The 20508-nt window shown below is 42.4% G+C and overlaps 1 protein-coding gene across 1 annotated transcript in view; it reads left to right on the top strand.

The window, feature by feature from the left end:
* The window catches only part of Tln2 (talin 2), a 256404-nt gene that overhangs the window by 145572 nt on the left and 90324 nt on the right, over positions 1-20508 (top strand). Inside the window, exons 14-23 of the mRNA XM_090358263.1 lie at positions 70-250; positions 1131-1244; positions 3833-3941; positions 4898-5106; positions 5617-5715; positions 10455-10622; positions 12023-12317; positions 15324-15490; positions 17910-18038; positions 19920-20033. Coding sequence (XP_090214389.1) covers positions 70-250; positions 1131-1244; positions 3833-3941; positions 4898-5106; positions 5617-5715; positions 10455-10622; positions 12023-12317; positions 15324-15490; positions 17910-18038; positions 19920-20033 — 1585 coding nt within the window. The remainder of the gene's footprint in view (positions 1-69; positions 251-1130; positions 1245-3832; positions 3942-4897; positions 5107-5616; positions 5716-10454; positions 10623-12022; positions 12318-15323; positions 15491-17909; positions 18039-19919; positions 20034-20508) is intronic.

Here is a 20508-nt window from a genome sequence, read left to right as displayed (position 1 = left end):
CTTGTAGCATCTTCTCATTGCATGCATACCATAGCACTTTGCGATGAATAGCCTTCTTTCCTCAAATAGGTCCACCATCTTGCAACAGCAGTTCAATCGCACTGGGAAGGCTGAGCACGGCTCAGTAGCACTACCAGCCGTGATGCGCTCAGGCTCCAGTGGGCCTGAGACCTTCAATGTTGGCAGCATGCCCTCACCTCAGCAGCAGGTCATGGTTGGACAGATGCACCGAGGCCACATGCCACCACTGGTAAGCCTTTCCTGTGCCACCCACCCCCCTACGACTCCCAGGGCATTGTGGGAAAAAAAGGTGATAGATCAGGTCAGGGCCCCATCTGACCTATAACTCCTCAGGCTGTGCATACTTTTCATGGCATGACTCTAATCACTGCTGTCTAGCCCTAGAGATTTTTTTCTGTGACTGCCATTAGGGATCTCCCAGTGTGGTTCAAGCTACAGGAACAAAGCCCTGCTCTTCTATCCCCGCAGTACCAACCTGATACATCACAATACCCTCAGAGACCTGAGTGGTAGGCCTGATCACTAATGATCCCATATTTCATATACCTCGATCCCTCCCCTGCTCCAAGCTCACTAACTCCTTTCCACCATGTTGGTCTCTCAAGACTACCTGAGGAGTCCTTTGATATTGGGCATGAAATTTCCAAAGCCTAAGAACATGAAAACTCAGTAATCATTTGACTAGGAAAGCATGTTGATTCTAAAGTTGGGTGGGACCCTTCAGTCATGAGAGATAAATGTCCTTGCTTAACACCCATGAGTTTTCCATGCATGAGATCTTTTGTCCTCAGCACTAATGATCAGAGACCTCCTTAGTTCCCCTTCTGCAACCACTCTCTGTCAGCTTTCTTGTCAGCTAATTAAGCTTACCACGCTCTTCTGATTATAATGCCTCTATTGCAATCACCTTCATTTTTTTTTGAAGTCTATTAATACACTCTACTATTTCTGGCCCCGGGTTAAAATGGAGAGCTAGGTCAGGTGCTTCCTGAGCTGTGCCCTTGGCTGAGCTCCAGGTTCACTTTTGCTCTTGTTCTGCCTGGAGTTTTTACATGTGTCTGTCAGTCCCAGGAATGTGCTAACTGCCTCACACTCATCTGCCTTTGCAGACCTCAGCCCAGCAAGCCCTCATGGGGACCATCAACACCAGCATGCATGCCGTCCAACAGGTCCACAATGACCTCAGTGAGCTCGACTCACTGCCACCGCTTGGCCAGGACATGGTAAATGTTGATTCCCAGTTTCCATTCTGAATCTCTGTTTTAGGCGAAAGCGTGACTATATGGGCACTGTCTGGATTCAGCTAGGTTAATATCTGTCTCTAACTAGAGGGATGAGGAAAGCCACGTGTTTCCCAAGAAATTGAATCTTTGTCTCTCAGTTGCACTCATAGAAGAGAAACATTGCAAAAAAAAAAAAGAAGAAGAAGAAGAGAAACATTGCCACTAGCTGTTGAAAGCATCACCGAGCTGAGAATTTAAACTTTAGAGTCAAGGGCTCTGAGTTCAGATCCCGTCTCTCCTGCTCACTAGCAGTGGGTATATTCCTCTCTCTGAACCCCTACTTTGTCAGCTGTTAATAGGGCTGTTTTGAAGACATGATTATCTGGTTCCTAGCACTGGACCTATCCTGTAAGAGTTCAATAAGTACTCACTGCTTTTATTTTTATTACTACTAGTGGCTTTAACTTTAGCATATATTAAAAATCCTCAAAGAGTTTATTCAAACACATTACTGGGCCAGGTGCCAGTGATTCACACCTGTAATCCTAACTACTCGAAAGGCTGAGATCTGAGGATGACTGTTGGAATCCAGCCCTGTTAGGAAAGTCTATTAGGCCACTATCTCTAATTAACAACCCCAAAAAAGAAACAAGTAGAGCTGTGGCTCAAGTAGTAAAGTGCTAATCTTAAGCAAAAAGATTTAAGGACAGAACACAAGCCCTGAGTTCAAGCCCCAGGACCAAAATATAAATAGTGTGCCCTAGCCCCATATTTTCTGACTCAGTAGGTGTAGAGGGGGTGTTAGTAGATATATTTCCAAGGAGTTCCCAGGTGATGCTGCTGCTACTGAGCTGAAGACCATGTTTGGGGAACCCCTGGCTTACTACAGGACTATTGAGCCTTTGCAGCAGGTGGAAAACCCTTCCTATAGCTGATGTTACATGAAACTAACTCCTTACCACCTGGATTGAGGTCCCCACACCAGCCAGCCAGCAGCATTGCAATTCCCAGGATCTTGGGAGAAGTGCCACATCACAGACCTGCCAGCCTACTAAGTCAGGTTCCCAGCTGCTCTGAAGTTTGAACAACACTTCTTTTCCACTCAGTTTCGCCCACTAGGATAATGTGAAGAGTTTTATGGTTCAGGCCATATAAATCTGTGTCAGGGTGGGTGTGTGCTTTTTTTTTTTTTAATCATTCCTAAGTGATTCTGATGGGCAGTCAGATAGAAAACCTCTGTTGGAGGACAGGCTAATACCATCAAAGGGACCAGAACCAAGCTACAATCTGTAGCCTCATCTTGTCTAGCCAAAATTGTTGCCTTCCATGTTATTTCTGAAGACTGATTTTGGTTCACCTTCTGTGTCTGGGGCTCACCACTCCTCCCACGTCAAGTGATAACCAATGGCAGATTCCCATTTCCAGGATATTTGTCAGAGCTTTAAAAAAAAAAATTGAAGCAGAACATCCTTACCTTACCAGCTTTCAAAGATTTCGAATTCAATACAGTGCTATTAGTGCTGGATACCTCCCACCTTAAGTTAATTTCTGTGGGACATTTGAGGAATGGATCATTGTTTTAACCAAAATGTTCATAATTATCAATGTAAGTGATCACTAGACTTTTTTGCTATTTCCAATAACATTCCAGTAAGAATTGGAAAGGTTCACTTAAAATCTGTTAAATTGCTATAGTAGAAGGCACAAGACCTGAGTATAAATTTGCCCAAGGTCCTATCACATGTTAGGATGAAGCTAGATTCACAGTGGAAGTCTTGATCCACCCTCTCAGTCTTCCCAGGAATGACCTCACAATCTATAGGAGGTAGCAGTTGCTTGTCAAAGACAAATCTATTTTTGACAGTTGATGTCAAAAAGATACTTTAAAAAAAAAAAAGCAGGAAACCAGTGGCTTATGCCTATAATCCAAGCTACTCAGGAGGCTGAGATCTGAAGATCACAGTTCAGAGCTACCCTGGTCAGATAAATCAGATTCTTACCTCCAGTAAACCAGCAAAATGTGTATGTGTGACTCAAGTGGTAGATTTCGAGACTTGGGTGGGGAAAAAAAAAACCAAAAGCCAACCAAGAATGCAAGGCCCTGAGTTCAAGCCCCACATAAAAAGGAGAGAGAGACAGAGACAGATCCTGAAGTGACAGGGAATCTTTGAGCTAAAATGCCCTACTTCTAAACCTGCTCCAAAAAAAACAAGGTGAAAATCACCAACAAGCATTTATGTAACTTTGCAGTATTAGTACAAAGCATTGATTTTTCTCTTTAAATGAATTTACCTACATAAATCTGTGTAGAACTTTTTCTCTAAAATTTTAAAACTTCAGACAGCAACAATAAAAACCTAGTTCAAGACCGGGGGAAGATTTAGAACCCATTTTACATCTCTGAACAGGAAAAAGGCCTATTGTGGATATTGCTTAAAATGACTCCAGGGCCCATACAGTGCTAGCTCAGGAAAGAGAGGGTAGTCAAAATACTGGTCTTTTTTTTTTTTTTTTTAATGACGTGATTTCTCTGGTCTCCTGGGTAATTCTATGCTGAGACTGTGTCCTACTGTTGTCTGGCTTTGCAGGCGTCTAGGGTATGGGTTCAGAACAAAGTGGATGAATCCAAACATGAAATCCATTCTCAAGTCGATGCCATTACAGCTGGAACAGCTTCAGTCGTTAACCTCACCGCTGGTAAGTCTCTGAGTGATTTGTGGTGTATTGTGGTTTGGGGCCAAAAGAAAAAAAAATACATATTCTTTGATTGAAACAACAGATTTTATATTCTGAGAGGATATGCTATTTTTAGATACATACACTGTTCTAGACATTTTTTCCCAGTGACCCAGGAGAAATGTAAGGAACATCTCATTGTTTCTGTGGAGACCATACATCATTGTGAAACACACACACACACACACACACACACACACACACACTAGCCATACCTCTAATCCTAGCTACTCAGGAGGCTAAGATCTGGAGGGATCACAGTTTGAAGCCATCTCAGGCAAAAAAAAAAGTCCCCTAAGTCTCTGTCTTCAATCACCAGCAAAAAGCCAATTTGGAAGTCTGACTCAAGTAGTAGAGTACCTACCATGAGCAAGAAGGCTGAGTGCAAGACCCTGAGTACTTCAAAAATCTGCCAGACCCACTTTCTCTCTTGGAAGTGCTTACAGTCTGAAAATGGTCACTCTGCCAGCCACCTCTTCACCAGGCTTATCTAGCAGTAGCCTCCTGAATGAGCCTGACTCCGATAGCTTTGTGTAGTCAGTGAGAGTTGAAAGGTATTGCGGCTCCATCCTTCAGTGTATAAGTGGCTCAGGAAGCCATGTGAGGCCCTGACTCCTGACAAGACTTCCTGTGGCACTGTCAAGGAGCCTTGCTCTATATCTCAATATAAGAAGCCTCTAGATAAAATGACCATATTGAAGTCTCCATGGAGACAGGGTGAGAGCTGAGCCTCTCACTGTTCCTTCCAGGCTCTGTTTCCATCTGCCTCCTTCAGGATGGTGAGGAAGGAGCTCCTGTCAGTGTGTAGGATTTTGAACATTTCTCTCTAGCACTACTTACCTACTGCCAAGCTGGGGCCACCTCATCCTTATTCTTTACCCCTCTCGTTTGATGGGAATGGTCCTTCTTTGTCCCAGGTGACCCTGCAGACACAGACTACACAGCTGTGGGCTGTGCCATCACCACTATCTCTTCCAACCTGACGGAGATGTCTAAGGGCGTGAAGCTGCTGGCAGCCCTCATGGACGATGAGGTTGGCAGCGGGGAGGACTTGCTCAGAGCCGCTAGGACCCTCGCTGGAGCAGTATCTGACTTGCTGAAGGCTGTGCAGCCTACTTCTGGGGAGGTGAGCCCCCTGGATAAGCTAGTCACTCAGGTGCCAAGGAGACAACTGCATCCCTTGGGTACCATGAGACTTGGGCTTTCTGAGCTGTTTATCCCACCTTCTGCCTTTACAGTGGATTGAGCTCTTAATTTGAAGCCTTCCTTTGTGGGAAGTATGTTCATTCTTACAAGTCCAGGAACTTAACACATATCCTGGCATCCATTTAAAAGGGATACAGTTTACAGCCTAATTTTTATATAGCACATGCCACCTCCATACTAGTTGTATATGGCTCATTTTGGGGACATTAAATGCCATCCACCTCTTACTGGCTTGTAGGTATTAGGTGTTTCTATGTACAGGTTTCACTAGGATGTTTGTATCACCAACCTAGCAAACAACCCAAGATTGTCATTAATGTCTAAGAGGAGCCAGTCCAGTGTTGAGTCCTGTCTGCACCGTCACATCTGATGATGCTGTAGGAGGAAAAATGCATCTTTTTTCCAACCTAAGTGTGTTTATCGTTCATAGCCTCGGCAGACTGTTCTGACTGCTGCTGGAAGCATTGGCCAGGCCAGTGGAGATCTTCTGAGACAAATCGGAGAGAATGAGACCGATGAGCGATTCCAAGTAAGATACTTGTGGCTTCTCAGTCTTGGAAAGGAATCTAAGTGATGGTTCAGACCTAAGCAGGAAGCCTGTAATGGAAAGAAAACTCAGTCTTCCCTGAGCTCTCAAGAATAAGGCTCAGTAGTATCATTTGGGAAATTCTTTTTGTGTTTATTTAAAAGATTCTTAGCCAGGCACTAGTGGCTCACACCTGTAATCCTAGCTACTCAGGGGATGTGATCTGAGGATCATAGTTCAAAGCCAGCCCAAGCAGGAAAGTCCATGAGTCTCTTATCTCCAGTTAACCACTAGAAAACCATTAGTGAAGCTGTGACTCAAAGTGACAGAATGCTAGCCTTGAGCAAAAAAGCTCAAGGACAGCATCCAGGCCCTGAGTTCAAGCCCTCTGACTGACTGGAAAAAAAAAAAAGAAAGAAAGGAAGGAAGAGAAAAAAGGAGAAAAGAGAAAAGAAATCACATATACAAATAAAAAATTCTTAGTGAAAAATTTCATTTCACTAAATATAAAGCACATATTTATCCTTTTGGATGATTTTTCAACTTTCTGTATGTTCTTCAATATACAAGAAGAAAAAATAATTATGAACTAAGATTTCTTCCTCTGTAATTTCCAACTCTTCCAGTCTTATTTTCTCTTTGGAGGCATTCTACAATGGTACCATCTTTTTTTTTTTTTTTTTTATAGGTGTGTGTGTGTGTGTGTGTGTGTGTGTGTGTGTGTGTGTGTGTTAGTTAACTAGGTCAAAGGACTAGTGATGTGGCTCAAGTGGCCAAGTGCCTACCTTGCAAGCACAAGGCCCTATTTTCAATTCCCACTTCCACCAAAGAAAAAAATTTTTAATTAATTTAAATAAATGAGGTTGAAGACAACTTGAAATTTATATAGTCAGAGGATTCCAAAGTAATGACTGAGTAATTTGAAAATGATCACATGTTAATTCTTGACTTAAAAGTTCACTGAGCCAGTAATTATACCAGATGAGGAGTCTCTTGTCTGCATAGTCACCAAGGATGTTTTCGGGGTTTCATTTGTTTATCTTGGTGACACTGGAGTTTGAACTCAGGGCCTCACATTTACAAAGTAGCGCTCTACTTCTTGAACCAGCCCTCCAGCTAACGGTGTCATTCTTAGGTTTACATGCAAGCGTGTACATGTGTGCATTCCATTCCTGCCTGTACACTTGTGTGTACACACAGCAGTGTGCACTTTCCTTTGTATTCAAGGTGATTTTATTTCCTTTGCCTTGTCCAAAACCACAGCAAGCAGAAGTCTTCCTGTGATCTCAAGTTTTCATCCCTAGGGAAATGTGTTGTTTATTCCCCCTGGTGAACAGCAGCTGTTACCACTGTGGGCAGCTGGAGACACTGACAGCGACCCCACAGCAGCTCAGACAAGATCTCAACTTGTCTGCTGCCTCTTTAGCTGCATAGAGAGGGTTCAGAGACCCTCAGTGAGCATTTCTCACATATTCATGCACCAGTGCAGCTTACTTTCCTACTTTTCCTAAGCTTCCAGTTTCCCTTTAATTACCTAAATCCTTCCCTATTAATCTCCCTGGAAAATTTCCTTTACCAAATCTATCCAGTTCTATGTTTGGGGGAAAAAAAATAACAGAACTGTCTTTAGTATTCATTATATTTTTTTTACCAGATTGTTAATTCTTGATGCAACATGTAACTAGATAGCAGAATGTTCATTTACAAGAAATCTCAAGAAGTCTCAAATGTATGAGACCTGTGACCACAGATATTACCAAATTCAAGAAAATAATATGACTTGATTAACTACCTGACACCCTAAATATGTTTTATTCCTGCATTTTTGTTCATGTGGTCTTGGTCTACTTCCTATGGCAATGGCTTTATAATAACTTATAGGGAGTGACCAGAAAATTTTTTCTCAGTCAGTTTTTGCCTGATATCCGGTTTCTTGCTAAATGGGTGGCAGTTTTTTTTTCTGGGGCTTAAATGCAGGACTTCACATTCTCACTTGACTTTTTCATGCAAGGCTGGTTGGTGATCTACCACTTGAACCACTGCTTCATCTCTGGCTTCTTGCTGGTTGATTAAGAAGTAAGAGTCTCATGGACTTTTCTGCCTAGCTGGCTCTGAGCCCCGATCCTCAGCTCTCAGCCTCCTGAAGTAGCTAGGATTATAGGTGTGAGTCACCAGCACCCAGTGTCCTAGTCCAGGTAATTCTTGATAGGCAGGTACCTTCTTACTATCAGCATATATTAGATTTTTCTGCTGTTTAAATAGGCTAAAGTTATCTCTAAATTCTCAGAAATAATGCTTTGAAGTAAAAATCATGGTCTTTCCTCAGATACCTCATGAATCTTTGTTTTTTTTGGGGGGGGGTTTTTTGAGGGTTTTTCTTTTTTTCTTTTCTTTTTTAATTGTCAGGGTAATGTATAGAAGGATTATAGTTACATTTGTCAGGTAGTAGGTGCATTACTTCTCACACATTGATACCCCTTCTCATGTTTTGGTCCCTGTTTCCCTCCCCCCAACCCCTCCCAATCATTTTGTTTTCCACCCTTGGGGTTTTTTTTTTTCTTTGATACATAGCTTTCATTGTGTCCAAATGCAAACTCTTACTTCCTTTAGTTGGTTTCTGTTCAGACTTGCTTAGGGAACAGAGTCAGACTGGGGTAACTTGGACGTTTCTGTTAGTGTGAGGTCTCCAGGGAAGAGCTAACACCTTAAAGCAGACTCCTGAAGTAAATCCTTATGGTAAAGTAAGTCTCTGCCAGGCATGCAGAGCCCCTGACTTAGTGATGTTCAATCTCTTGAGCTGTTTTTCTAAATCTTGAATCCTGAGATCCCGTCATACTTTTCTGAGGGTTTTCAATGCACTGCATGTTCTCCCAGAGTTAACAAGAATTTATTTTACACAAGAAACATAATAGTAGTCTTGTTGAAACGTTTGACAAAGACCTTGTCAGCAGCTACACTTGTCCTATCACATTCTTTTTTTCCAACAGTATTTGTTTTGGACAAAATTAATAAGAGGAACAGGATTTCTTTAAAAGATTCTAACAAAGCCTTTTAGAACAACCCTGACTCTCTGCATGACAAAAATCAAGATTCTTCTCTGAAAAGATAGATTCATAGCGAGAGAAAGGATCATCTGACCTGCTCTGGGAAGTGATGTTTTAAAAGCTTTTTAGTAATTTTTGACACTAAAACTATTTACATTGAACTTTGAGACTGATGTCCAAGAACTATCAGCTGGCTGCATTGAGAGCAGATCCTGAAAGTGGTATGACAAACAAGTAGCAACCAGCTCCTCAACTTTCAGACTTACAGGCATTTCCCTTGAATACCCAGAGGCCATCACAGACTAGATGAAAATGTTCCTTTAAGACCACCTGGTTTGTGTCCATTTTACAACCAGCTTTGTTGGTCTATTCATATGAGTTTCAGAGTATCTTGCCTCACACAGTCTCTTAACTCTGTGTAAAATTACCCAGCCTGATCCCGCTTCCCAATATAGTTTCTCATCAAATATCTCATTGTAAAGACTCTGTGGGTGCCCTTTACATTTCAAATCAAAAGCGCTTTATATCATCTGATGAATTAATAAAGACTTCTGACTGTATTTCTTTGGGGAGGCAGAAGAGGGAAGCCTTGACATGTTTACTCTAAATAACAACGGCTCATATGTTTGGAAAGTTATTTCTCAATCAAGTAAACGACTTCCAGCATTAAAAGCAAAGAAGGTCAAGCAGGGGGTGACAATCTGGTACGGTTCAGGTCCCATAGAGAGCATAAGATTTATTGAGTTGCAGAGCATTTGCCACTAGATTTTATTTGTTGGCTTCTCTTTCCACTTTCCATAAGAATTTAATCCCTATCCAGAAGGATACTGATGCTGAAAATAACTTATGCTCAGGGCATTTCTTGGCTCTTCAGTATATGATGCCAGCTATTTTCTCTGTGCATGTCCAACACTGCCCCCTGGAGGCAGAGTTGTGATTGACTTTTGGGTGATACCTTGGCTCCTTGTGCAAACTAGAAATCCAAAAGATAAATAAGTCTTCAGCTTACACTATGGCTTGATGATTTGGAGGCTGCCTCTAGCACATGGTGATTGTGGCATCTGAATATATTTTCTGTCTCTCCTGACTCAGTGCATCAATCACCTAGAGAGATGTGCTCCAGATTTAGTGAGGCTAAGGATATCAATATGCATCCATGGCTAAAATAAATAGCCTTTCCCCACATGAATCTATGTTAAATATAAACCTAAGAATTTTCATGTATGTAGAAGAAACTGTGTTACTAGGATGCAAGCTTCTTTCCCCTATTACTTTTTTTTTTCCTTCCAGTTCTGGGGCTTTGCACTTCCAGGCCTGGTTGCTGTCTCTGAGCTTCTTTTTGCTCAAGGAAAGTGCTCTACCACTTGAGCCACTGTGCCACTTCATGCTTTTTCATGAGTAGTTTAGTGCAGATAAGAGTCTCACGGACTTTCCTGCCCACACTAGCTTCAACCCACAGTCCTCAGATCTCAGCCTCCTGTGTAGCTAGGATTACAGGTGTGAGTTACCAGCTCCTAGCTCCCCTCTTGTTTTTAAGGATAGGAAAAGATTACTTGTTAAAAATAAGTTTAAAAAGTCTAACATACTGAGGAAAAAGATGGAATCGAATTTTAATAAACTGTCTAGGTAGACACAGTAGTTTTAGGCTATGAGATATGATTAGAAAAATTAATTGGTCTTTGATCCCCTTTTTCTTAGGATGTTTTAATGAGTTTGGCCAAAGCTGTTGCCAATGCTGCTGCCATGTTGGTGTTAAAGGCAAAGAATGTTGCCCAAGTGGCCGAAGACACTGTCCTACAGAACAGGGTGATTGCAGCTGCCACTCAGTGTGCCCTTTCCACATCCCAGCTTGTGGCATGTGCCAAGGTAAGCCAATTGCCATCCCCAACCCTTCCTTCAGGGGCAGAATTTGTTCAGAGTTTTAGAGTGTCTTCTTTAAGGTGACATGATAAGGTTTGGACGTAAGTTTCTGATTTTATCATTTGCTTTTTGCCCAAGTTCTTGGGAAGTTGTTTCTATTCTCAGATCGTGTGTGTGTGTGTGTGTGTGTGTGTGCATGCATGTGTGTGTGTGTGTGTGCGCGCACACGCGTGTGCGGATAGCAGGGCTTATACTCTTTTTCTCTCACTATTTTTGTACTTCGCCACTGGCGCCAGGCCTGTAATAGAACATTTTTTGTGAGTTAATTGGAAGATAAGAATCCCACAGACTTTTCTGCCCAGGCTAGCTTTGAACCACAACCCTCAGATCTAAGCCTTCTGAGTAGTTAGGAATATAAATGTGAGCTACCAGCATCCAGCTCTTATTCATTTCTATACAAAAATCACTCTTACCCCTCTGGACATATCCATGCATTGTATTTGCAATACCTAGAATATTTCTTTGCATTGTGTGGTACAGCATTGTAAATGGGCTCAAAAAATAATCCACAGCTTCTTGGGGAGCACTTCTCACACTGCAGTACCCAAGCAAGGGTGTGAATTATTCTAGGGTAGGCCCACTCTGTGTCATATATCACCCTGTCAGCAATTCCAGCAGCACTGAAAGAGTACCTTCATCCTTCACTCATTCACTGACAAGCAACCTAAGACTGTCAGATGTTAGTAAGGAGCTGGTAGTCATAGAAGCCGTAAGTGTCAGAACCGGGGTGATAGCTCTGCTCTGCCTGGCCCCAGGTGCTCTTCCTTTCCACTCCACCACTCCTGTCTTCTCAAAACATGGGATTGTTTTCATTTCTGGGCTTGATGGTGTATCATGCTGTGCTGACCTGACCTGTGATCTGCCCAACCTGTCATTTCTTGTTCTTGATAGGATACACAAGATTGATTGGAAGGGACCTCAGTGGTCTTTCCGCCCCCCCCCCCCATGACCACCCTGCTGGGATCCTCAGATCATTCACAGGATCCCCCTGGCCCTTTAAATACATTATAGCAGTGAGCCAGGTGATAAAGTAAATGCAAGTCTTTTCAGTAGTTAGCCAACAAGACTCACCTCTTAGGGATCCTAAGAGGAAGGGGGTTTCAGAAATTTCTCTGTAGAACTAGTCAGTAGACTAGTCCTTCCTGATCAACAAGGATATAAATGGTCAGGACCTCTAAGCTCACAAAAATAAAGATAACAGTGCAGTGTGAAGAGCCACAGGAGTGGTTTAGTGGAATTTCTTGACACCAAGGCCCAGGACACGATGGAACATAAGGGAGATGGATGAGGGAACGGGGGACTAGATATCACTATCAGCAGCCAAGTCTTGTTTCTGTCTTGCTCAGGTCGTAAGCCCGACCATCAGCTCCCCTGTGTGTCAGGAGCAGCTGATCGAGGCCGGGAAGCTAGTGGACCGGTCAGTGGAGAATTGTGTTCGCGCCTGCCAGGCAGCCACTGGGGACAGTGAACTCCTGAAGCAGGTCAGCGCGGCTGCCAGTGTGGTCAGCCAGGCCCTGCACGATCTCCTACAGCATGTACGCCAGTTTGCCAGCCGAGGCGAGCCCATCGGCCGCTACGACCAGGCCACTGACACCATCATGTGTGTCACTGAAAGCATCTTCAGCTCCATGGGTGATGCAGGTGAGGCACCTGGCTGTGGGGAGCAATGCGTTTGGGGGTTTCCTGCATGGTAATGAGGAAAGGCAAAGATTGCTGGGGTGGCTGATACAGGCAAGTTCTTATCAGCCTTGGTCCAAGTCTCCCATTGAGGGTCAGATAAAGATACGGGAATCCTTACTTGCTCATCTGTATATAGCTACATGAGACTTGAACAAGGCAAACTGGGTTTTTAATGGCACTGACAATCACAATAAACCTCTTTGGTTCTACAAGTCATGCCGATTGGAATGGATGCAGTATTGTAAAACTGGAATAGTGACCAAAAGAAACAGGAACAATGTTTGGAATAAAGTAGCTTCTCCTTGGCTGAGTACTGGAAGCTCACACCTGTAATCCTAGCTCCTCAGGAGGCTGAGATCTGAGGATTGCGGTTCAAAGTCAGTTCAGGCAAAAAAAGTCTGTGAGACTCTTTTCTCCAATTAATCACTCAAACACCAGAAGTTTACGACTTCTAGCTTTTTATTGGCTAGTTGGAGATAGAAAGTGTCACATATTCTTGCCTGGGTTGCCTTTGGGTGTCAGTCCTCCAATCTCAGCCTCCTGAGTAGCTAGCATTACAGGTGTGAGCCATCAGCACCCAGCCCATTTACTCATCTCATATATTTATGATTTGCAACATGTTATAAGGTACATATGTTAGAAAATGGCTCATAGTCACCCATTTCCCTAAGTGCCACAAGGGAAGTTCAGATCTATATATTTACCAAAATATCCTGACCTTCCCACAGTTGTGTGTGAGGTTCTTATACTGTTAATCTGAATAAAATTGTTTTATAAATACTATTTTACAGGAGCCTGGAGTACTATTTTACATTAACATTTCTCCCAGGCTGTGCTCAGTATATGATTCTTTGGATCTTTTCTTCCCTGCTGGCTAGAGTTATAGGCAAATGCATTTATTCCCAAGGCCCAATTATCTTGTTTTGTGTACTTGTTTTTTTTTACTTTTTTTATTTGTTTTTATATTGTCGGGGTAACGTATAGAGGGATTACAGTAACATTAGCCAGGTCTGTTTTGTGTATTCGTGCCAGTCCTAGGGCTTGAAGTTAAGGCCTGGCTTTTTCTCTCAAAACTGATATTCTATCACTTGAACCACTCTACTACTTGAACCACAGCTCCACTTCTGGCTTTTAGGTGGTTAATTCAAAAAATTATACTACAATAGTATTTTTGACAAGATAAGACAATTATCTTAAGTCCTTCTGCATGCTTTTTAAACAATCTAACAAAATAAGAATCCCTATACAATTAGATATTTGTTGGGGGAGGTCCTATTTTTGTGTTTACTTCTACTTTTTTAATACTTCCAGGTTTACAAAAAAAAAATATAGTGGTATCAGAGTTCCCCTATAGCTTTTTATATTCCCTATTTCAAACAGCTCCTCTCAATCACAGAACATTTGTTAAAAATAGGATATAAGCATTGGTACGTCGCTATTTACTGTAGACAGTATTTTCATTTCACTAGTTTTTCCACTATTGTGTTTATGCTGTCCTAGAATCCAACTCAAACCCTGTACTGAATTCAGCATACTTGTATGTGTATAAAAGCGTTTTCCCACAGGGCACAATGTCTCCCATCTATCATCAAAAGTGCTTGGGCAATATAGGTAGGAGGAACATAGTACCAAGCCAAACCAGGCAAAGAATTCAAGATCTATCAAGGTTATGACTGGTTTTCTGGTGGCTAATTGGGGACAAGAATCTTATGGACTTTCCTACCTGGGCTGGCTTAGAACCATGATCCTCAGATCTCAGCTTCCTGAGTAGCTAGGATTACAGGTGTGAGCTATCGGTTTTGTTGTTTGTTTTTGCCAGTCCTGGGCCTTGAACTCTGGGCCTGGGCACTGTCCCTGAGCTCTTCAGCTCAAGGCAAGCACTCTACCACTTGAACCACAGCCCTACTTCCTGCTTTTTCTGTTTATGTGTTACTAAGGAATCGAACCCAGGGCTTCATGAATGCTAAGCAAGCAGTCTACCACTAAGCCACATTCCCAGCCCAGTTGGTTTTTTTTTAATGTTGACTATTATACCTCTCCTACTTCCTAAAGGATATTGTACTAGATTTTAGTAAAAAACAAAACCACGGGCACATAAGGCAAAAGTCCAAACCACTACTAGAAAGAAAAGGAGGAGAGCCAGGTACATGTTGTGAGAAAGAATGAACCAAGCACATCTTTTGCATCTTAGCCCAAACCTGGGGTCCATATTCTTCTCAGGGAATGATCATGACACAGAGAGGATGGTGTGGTATTACTCATTTGTTAGGTGATAGCATGCAAATCCCCAAATTTAAAGCTAAATTTACCCTATGCACATCGCTCAAAGAGTTTATTATAGAGGCTTTTGTGTAAAAAAAAAAAAAAGGAGATAAACTATTTCGTAAATCAGTAGTTACTAAAAGTAAAGCCCTGTAATTTGCCTCTTGCCTTCTCTATAGATGCTTCTGTCTGGCTAGTTATATCATGTCTGTTCCTCAGAGACACAGGTGGGCCTTAAATGTACTTCAGAAGTTGCACGGGGAATTTTCAGCTCTGAGTATGATTCACTTAGAAGTATATTGGTCTGCTCTGGAGGCTGAGATTTGAGGATCGCAGTTCAAAGCCAGCTGGGGCAGAAGAGCCTGTGAGACTCTTATTTCCCATTATTACTATAGAAAGCCAAAAGTAGAGCTGCAGCTCAAATGCTAGCCTTGAGGAAAAGAAGCACAGAGGGAGTGCCCAGGCCCCGAGTTCAATCCCCAGGACAGGTTAACACAAATACACACACACACACACACACACACGCACACACACACACACACACACACACACACACAGAGTACATTTTTAAGAAGTAGATCCTGAAGGTTCTCTTCTTTCTGCCCTTCTTGCCAGAGAGTTAAAGGGACAACCTTACCTGTTAGTGAGACCATGTCCACTCTGGAAGGCAGACAAACAGCCTACTTCCTCTGTCTCATCCTGTAGGTGAAATGGTGCGCCAGGCCCGGGTCCTGGCCCAGGCCACTTCTGATCTTGTCAATGCCATGCGGTCAGATGCAGAAGCAGAAATCGACATGGAGAATTCTAAGAAGCTTTTGGCAGCAGCGAAACTCCTGGCTGACTCCACAGCTCGCATGGTAGAAGCTGCAAAGGTATTTCACTGGGCTTTCCAGTGAACACAACTTAAGTGTGAGGATTTGGAAGGCCACATCAAGAGTGATGGTCAGAAAGAGTATGCATCTTTTGGTGCTGGAACTTGTATGTCTTGCCAACTTTTTTTTTGCCAATGAATTCAGGGCCTGGGTACTGTCCTTGAACACTTTTTGCTCAAGGCTAGTGCTCTGCCGCTTGAGCCACAGCGCCACTTCCAGCTTTTTCTGTGAATATGGTCTTAAGGAATCAAACCCAAGGCTTTGTGCGTGCTAGACGAGCACTCTACTACTAGGACACACTCTCAGCTCCAGCTTGGTAACATTTTACCTAAGGTAAATGAAATTTATCTAAGGTAAATGGGCTAAGTTGGAATTCAGATCTCAACCTCCTGAGGAACAAGGTGTACAGACATAGCATGGATACCTGGCTTTAAGTCAATAATTCTTAACTGTGGGTCTCTGTCAGACTCCCTCTGAAGTGTATAAAAATGCACTTGGCTCATTTCTACCTCGAACATCTTGCTTCAAATCATTGTTGAGGCTTAGAGTCTATGATCTTCAAGAGATATGCTAACCTACCTCTAGTGAGGACTCTTTTGAATATATCATTTACATTTCTCTGTGCTTTTCTGTACACATACCTTCTGCAGTTAATAGAAAATACAATAAGAATTGAAAAGAAAGTAAACATTACCTTCCAATTTTTGTCCCTACAATCACATTTTTAAAGAATCTCTATGAATATAAACTTCATGACACATCTCCATATTTTGTCCTATCTCCCTGGCTCTGATGGATTTATCACAACTAAGGTTGTGAATTCATTTAAAGTATATTGCGACATATGTTGAACCTCTCTTACCCTTATGAGGGGCAGAGTCTTTGGCGATGGGAAGTAGGGAATGAGAGATGCGGAGATGTTAAGTACCATCTCTGCTCTGTTCTACCCTCCATCTCAGAATTTCCAGGAAAGGAATTTCAACATGTAGCCTTTATCAGGCATTTCTTATCATCTTTTTGGAACACATTGGCCCCTCTCCCCATCCTATCTCCAAGGTTCCCTCTGTCCTTGCCCTTGTACCTTCACTGAAGTCTTCTTCACATGTATCTGTGTAACAAAATGTTTCCACAATGCCATGAAGACGTATGCATCATAACTGCCCTGACAGATACTGGGAAAGGAGAAATTCATCTGTGTGAGTACCCGTCTTAGTGCTTGAAGGCAGGGTCTAGGCGCTGTCCCTGAGCTTTTTTTTTTTGCTCTAGGCTAGTGCTCTACCACTTGACCCACAGCTCCACTTCTAGCTTTTTGGTGGTTAATTGAAGGTGAGATCTCACTTTCCTGCCTGGCTGGCTTTGAACTGTGACCCCCAGATCTCAGCCTCCTGAGTAGCTAGAATTTCAGGCATGAGCCACTGATGCCAACATGTAGATATTTTAATTTGGCATATACTTATACATGTGTGATATTTCAGTGCCTATATATAATGTGCAATAAGATGTCACACACTGCTTCCCCAAGCCATTTGTCATTTCTTTGTGTTAGAAACATTATAAAAACTTTTCAACTTGTTATTTTTAAAAATATAGAAAGTGGTTGCCAGCATATTTACCCTTCTTTACAAACTAAATGATGCTGGCCTGGCTGTCCATACTAATAGGAGAAATTCCAGGCCCTTTTACATCATGTAAAAAATAAGAAAAAGCCAGAAGTGGAGCTGTGGCTTAAGTGGTAGAATGCTCAACTTGAGCCAAAGAAGCTCAAGGACAGTGCCTAGGCCTTGAATGCAAACTCCAGGATTACCACAGAAAAATAAATAAAAATAAACTCAGGGAAGTGGAGGTGTGTCTCAAAGGGGTAGGTCATCACCCCTGAGTAAGAAAAGATAAGTGAAAATACAAAACCTGGAGTCCAAGCTCTAAGAATGGCATGCATACACACACACACACACACTACACACACACACACACACCATTCACCCACACAGAGAAATAGAATAAAGTAAAAATAAATACTCATTTGCCAAGAATAAAATAGATTTCTTTTTATTGGCATTAAATTTCTTTTGAGCTGACACATAGAAACATAAAACCTGTATATATTAATGGGATGATATGTGATATCTTCATGTCTTTTAAGACCTGGGTATCAGGCCTTGGGTTGATTTGTGCTGATGACTGAGGCTGTAGTAGTTAATGATTTCCACATTTACATTTAGCTGTGTATGACTGAAGCAGCCTCTGATGGGTATTTTTGTTTTAAGGGGACCATCTTTGCCATGAAGATATTGTTTTCAGTATTGCTTTCCCATCCAAGTTCCTTGGCATTACTAGGAAAAAGTAATATTAAAGTCATGCATCCAGTGAGTGGGACATTCTGCCTCTGGACCATTTGAAATCTTCATTTTTACCTTTGCAGGGGGCTGCAGCTAACCCAGAGAATGAAGACCAGCAGCAGAGGCTGAGAGAGGCTGCAGAAGGTCTCCGAGTAGCAACAAATGCTGCCGCCCAGAATGCTATTAAGAAAAAAATTGTCAACCGGCTGGAGGTCTGGAAAAAAACTGACTTCTCAGATTCCCATTTTAGATTGTAAAGTTATTTGAATTAAAAAAAAAAAAAACAACTAGTTGAAGCTGGGCACAGTAGCTCACACCTGTAATCCTGGCCACTCAGGAGGCTGAGATCCAAGGATCATGATTCAAAGCCAGCCCAGGCACTAAAGTCCATGAGACTCTTATCTCCAGTTAACCACAAGAAAAGTGGAAGCGGTGCCGTGGCTCGAGGGGTAGGGTGGTAGCCTTGAGCTGAAGAGCTCAGGAACAATGCCCAGGCCCAGAGTTCAAGTCCCACAACTGACAAAAAAGTAATTGAATCAACCAAAATGATGCCCATATAAAGAAAGATAAATACTTATTGCTTTAGTTTGTGATCTCCAAAAGTCAAAATATTATTGAACACCCATTGCTCATGTCTAATCCTAGCTCCTTAGGAGGCTGAGATCTGAGAATCTCAGTTCAAAACCAGCTCAGGCAGAAAAGTCTGTGTGCTTATCTCTAATAAGCTACTAGAAGGAGTGAAGTGAAATTGGCTCAAGTGGTAGAGCAGTGGCCTTTTGCACGTAAAGTGCCCAGGCCCTGAGTTCAAGCCCTGGGATAGCTCAAAAACATTCAAACAAAAGTGAAGTCTTTCTAAATTGAGCACAAAGTTTGTTATTTTTGTTGTGTTTTAAGAGAAACTGTGACTTCTTTATTTTCCTTTTTATTCTTTTGCATTTTAGGATGCATGCATTCAGAAACTACAATTGCTGAAACAATTTCTATTTTGTCAGCAGCCCCTTTTTTTCCCTAGGCCTCCTATAGAAAATACAGTCTTTGAAAGATGGAATATGATTGAGTAGAGGAGTGTGGAAGGGAGTGAGGTGACCTACTTTTGTTATTTTCAGAATATTTAATCTGACCAAAGGTTTGAAGCTAGTAATAGGCACACACTGTGTAAAAATATTTGCTTTTTGAAAACATTCAAAGAGGATGCTTTACTCTAAAATGTGAGGGACTGGAGGCTGGATTAACTGCCTATCTGCAAGGAATTCTTCCTTGTGCAGTCTGCTATGTCCTAGACGAAAATTGACCTTGATGCTCTTTGAAAGAGAAGAGAGAATGAACCCAATTATGTATCCCAAGGGGACAGTTTCACCGGGTCTGAACCAAGGCCTCTAGGGCAAGCATTGTAAAATAAGTCCAAGCAAGGCAGCTAGGTCTAGGCCACACCAAACTATTGCTGTCTTTAGAAGGTAAAAGGTGGATACTGGTAGCTCACGCTTATAATCCTAACCACTCAGAAGGCTGGGATGTGAGGAGCACAATTTGAAGCCAGCCTGGGGCAGGAAAGCCCATGAGACTATCATCTCCAATTAATGAGCAAAAAAAACCACAATTAGAGCTGTGGCTCATGTGATAAAGAGCCAGTTTTGAGTGGGAAAGCTGAGGAACAGTACCCAAGTACTGTTTAAGCGCCAGTACTAGTACACACACACACACACACACATTTTTTGGAAGAGGTTGAAATGTAGCCAGGTGCCAGTGGCTTATGCCTGTAATCCTAGCTATTGAGAAGACTGAGAGCTGAGGATCATGATTCAAAGCCAGCCAGGGTAGGAAAGTCAATGAGAGTCTTACCTCCAATTAACAACCAGAAAGCTGGAAGTGGAACTGTGGCTCAAAGTGGTGGAGTGCTAGCCTTGAGCAAAAAAGCTCAGGAACAGAGTACAAACCCTAAGTTTCAAGCCCCCTAATCAACTGAAGAAAAAAAAAAGAGGGGGGGAGGTGGAATCTGTTCAGTGAACATCCAAGCTCCTAGCCCTGTAGCTTACATGCATGTATGTGTACTTGTCTGTGTAGTGTTGGACTTACCTGTCTCCTCTCTTCTCTAGGTTGCTGCTAAGCAGGCTGCAGCCGCGGCTACCCAGACCATCGCTGCCTCCCAGAATGCTGCTATTTCCAATAAGAACCCTGCAGCCCAGCAACAGCTAGTCCAGAGCTGCAAGGTGAGGAGGTCGCCACACACATTGGGCTTGGGCACCTGTAGATGGCTGATAGCATTAGCAGGCCACATGTTTGTAACTAAGTTAAGACAGGTCTTAGAGGCCTCTAATCCAGTTTCTTCCAGCTCCAATTCTAGGTCTGGGTTTTGTCTATTCAGTAGCCTACCTTCATTATCTTTCCTTTGTCCTCATCTCACCAAGAGATTTAATCAAAGAGAACCAATGAGGAGTCCTTGAAGACCTGAAATAGTAATGAAGCATTTACTTTCCAGTGTGCCTCTCTCTTTTGGAAAGATTGGTTCTAGCAGGTTGCTTTCCTGCTTTTTGCTAATCCTATCTTGAGAATTTTATTTCATATTGCCTCCTGTGACCTTGTGCTTTGGGATTTGTTGTTATTGTCCATTCATCCATATCTTGAGACTCAGATATACATCCTTCATCGAAGCAGCTTCCCACAATCACCTGTGTTGCCTTCTCT

The sequence above is a fragment of the Megascapheus bottae genome, chromosome 25 (genome assembly GCF_031878675.1).
Source record: "Megascapheus bottae isolate mThoBot1 chromosome 25, mThoBot2.hap1, whole genome shotgun sequence".
Lineage (NCBI taxonomy): Eukaryota > Metazoa > Chordata > Mammalia > Rodentia > Geomyidae > Megascapheus > Megascapheus bottae.
The sequence above is the reverse complement of the archived record's forward strand: the minus strand, read 5'-3'. Positions and strand labels throughout refer to the sequence as shown.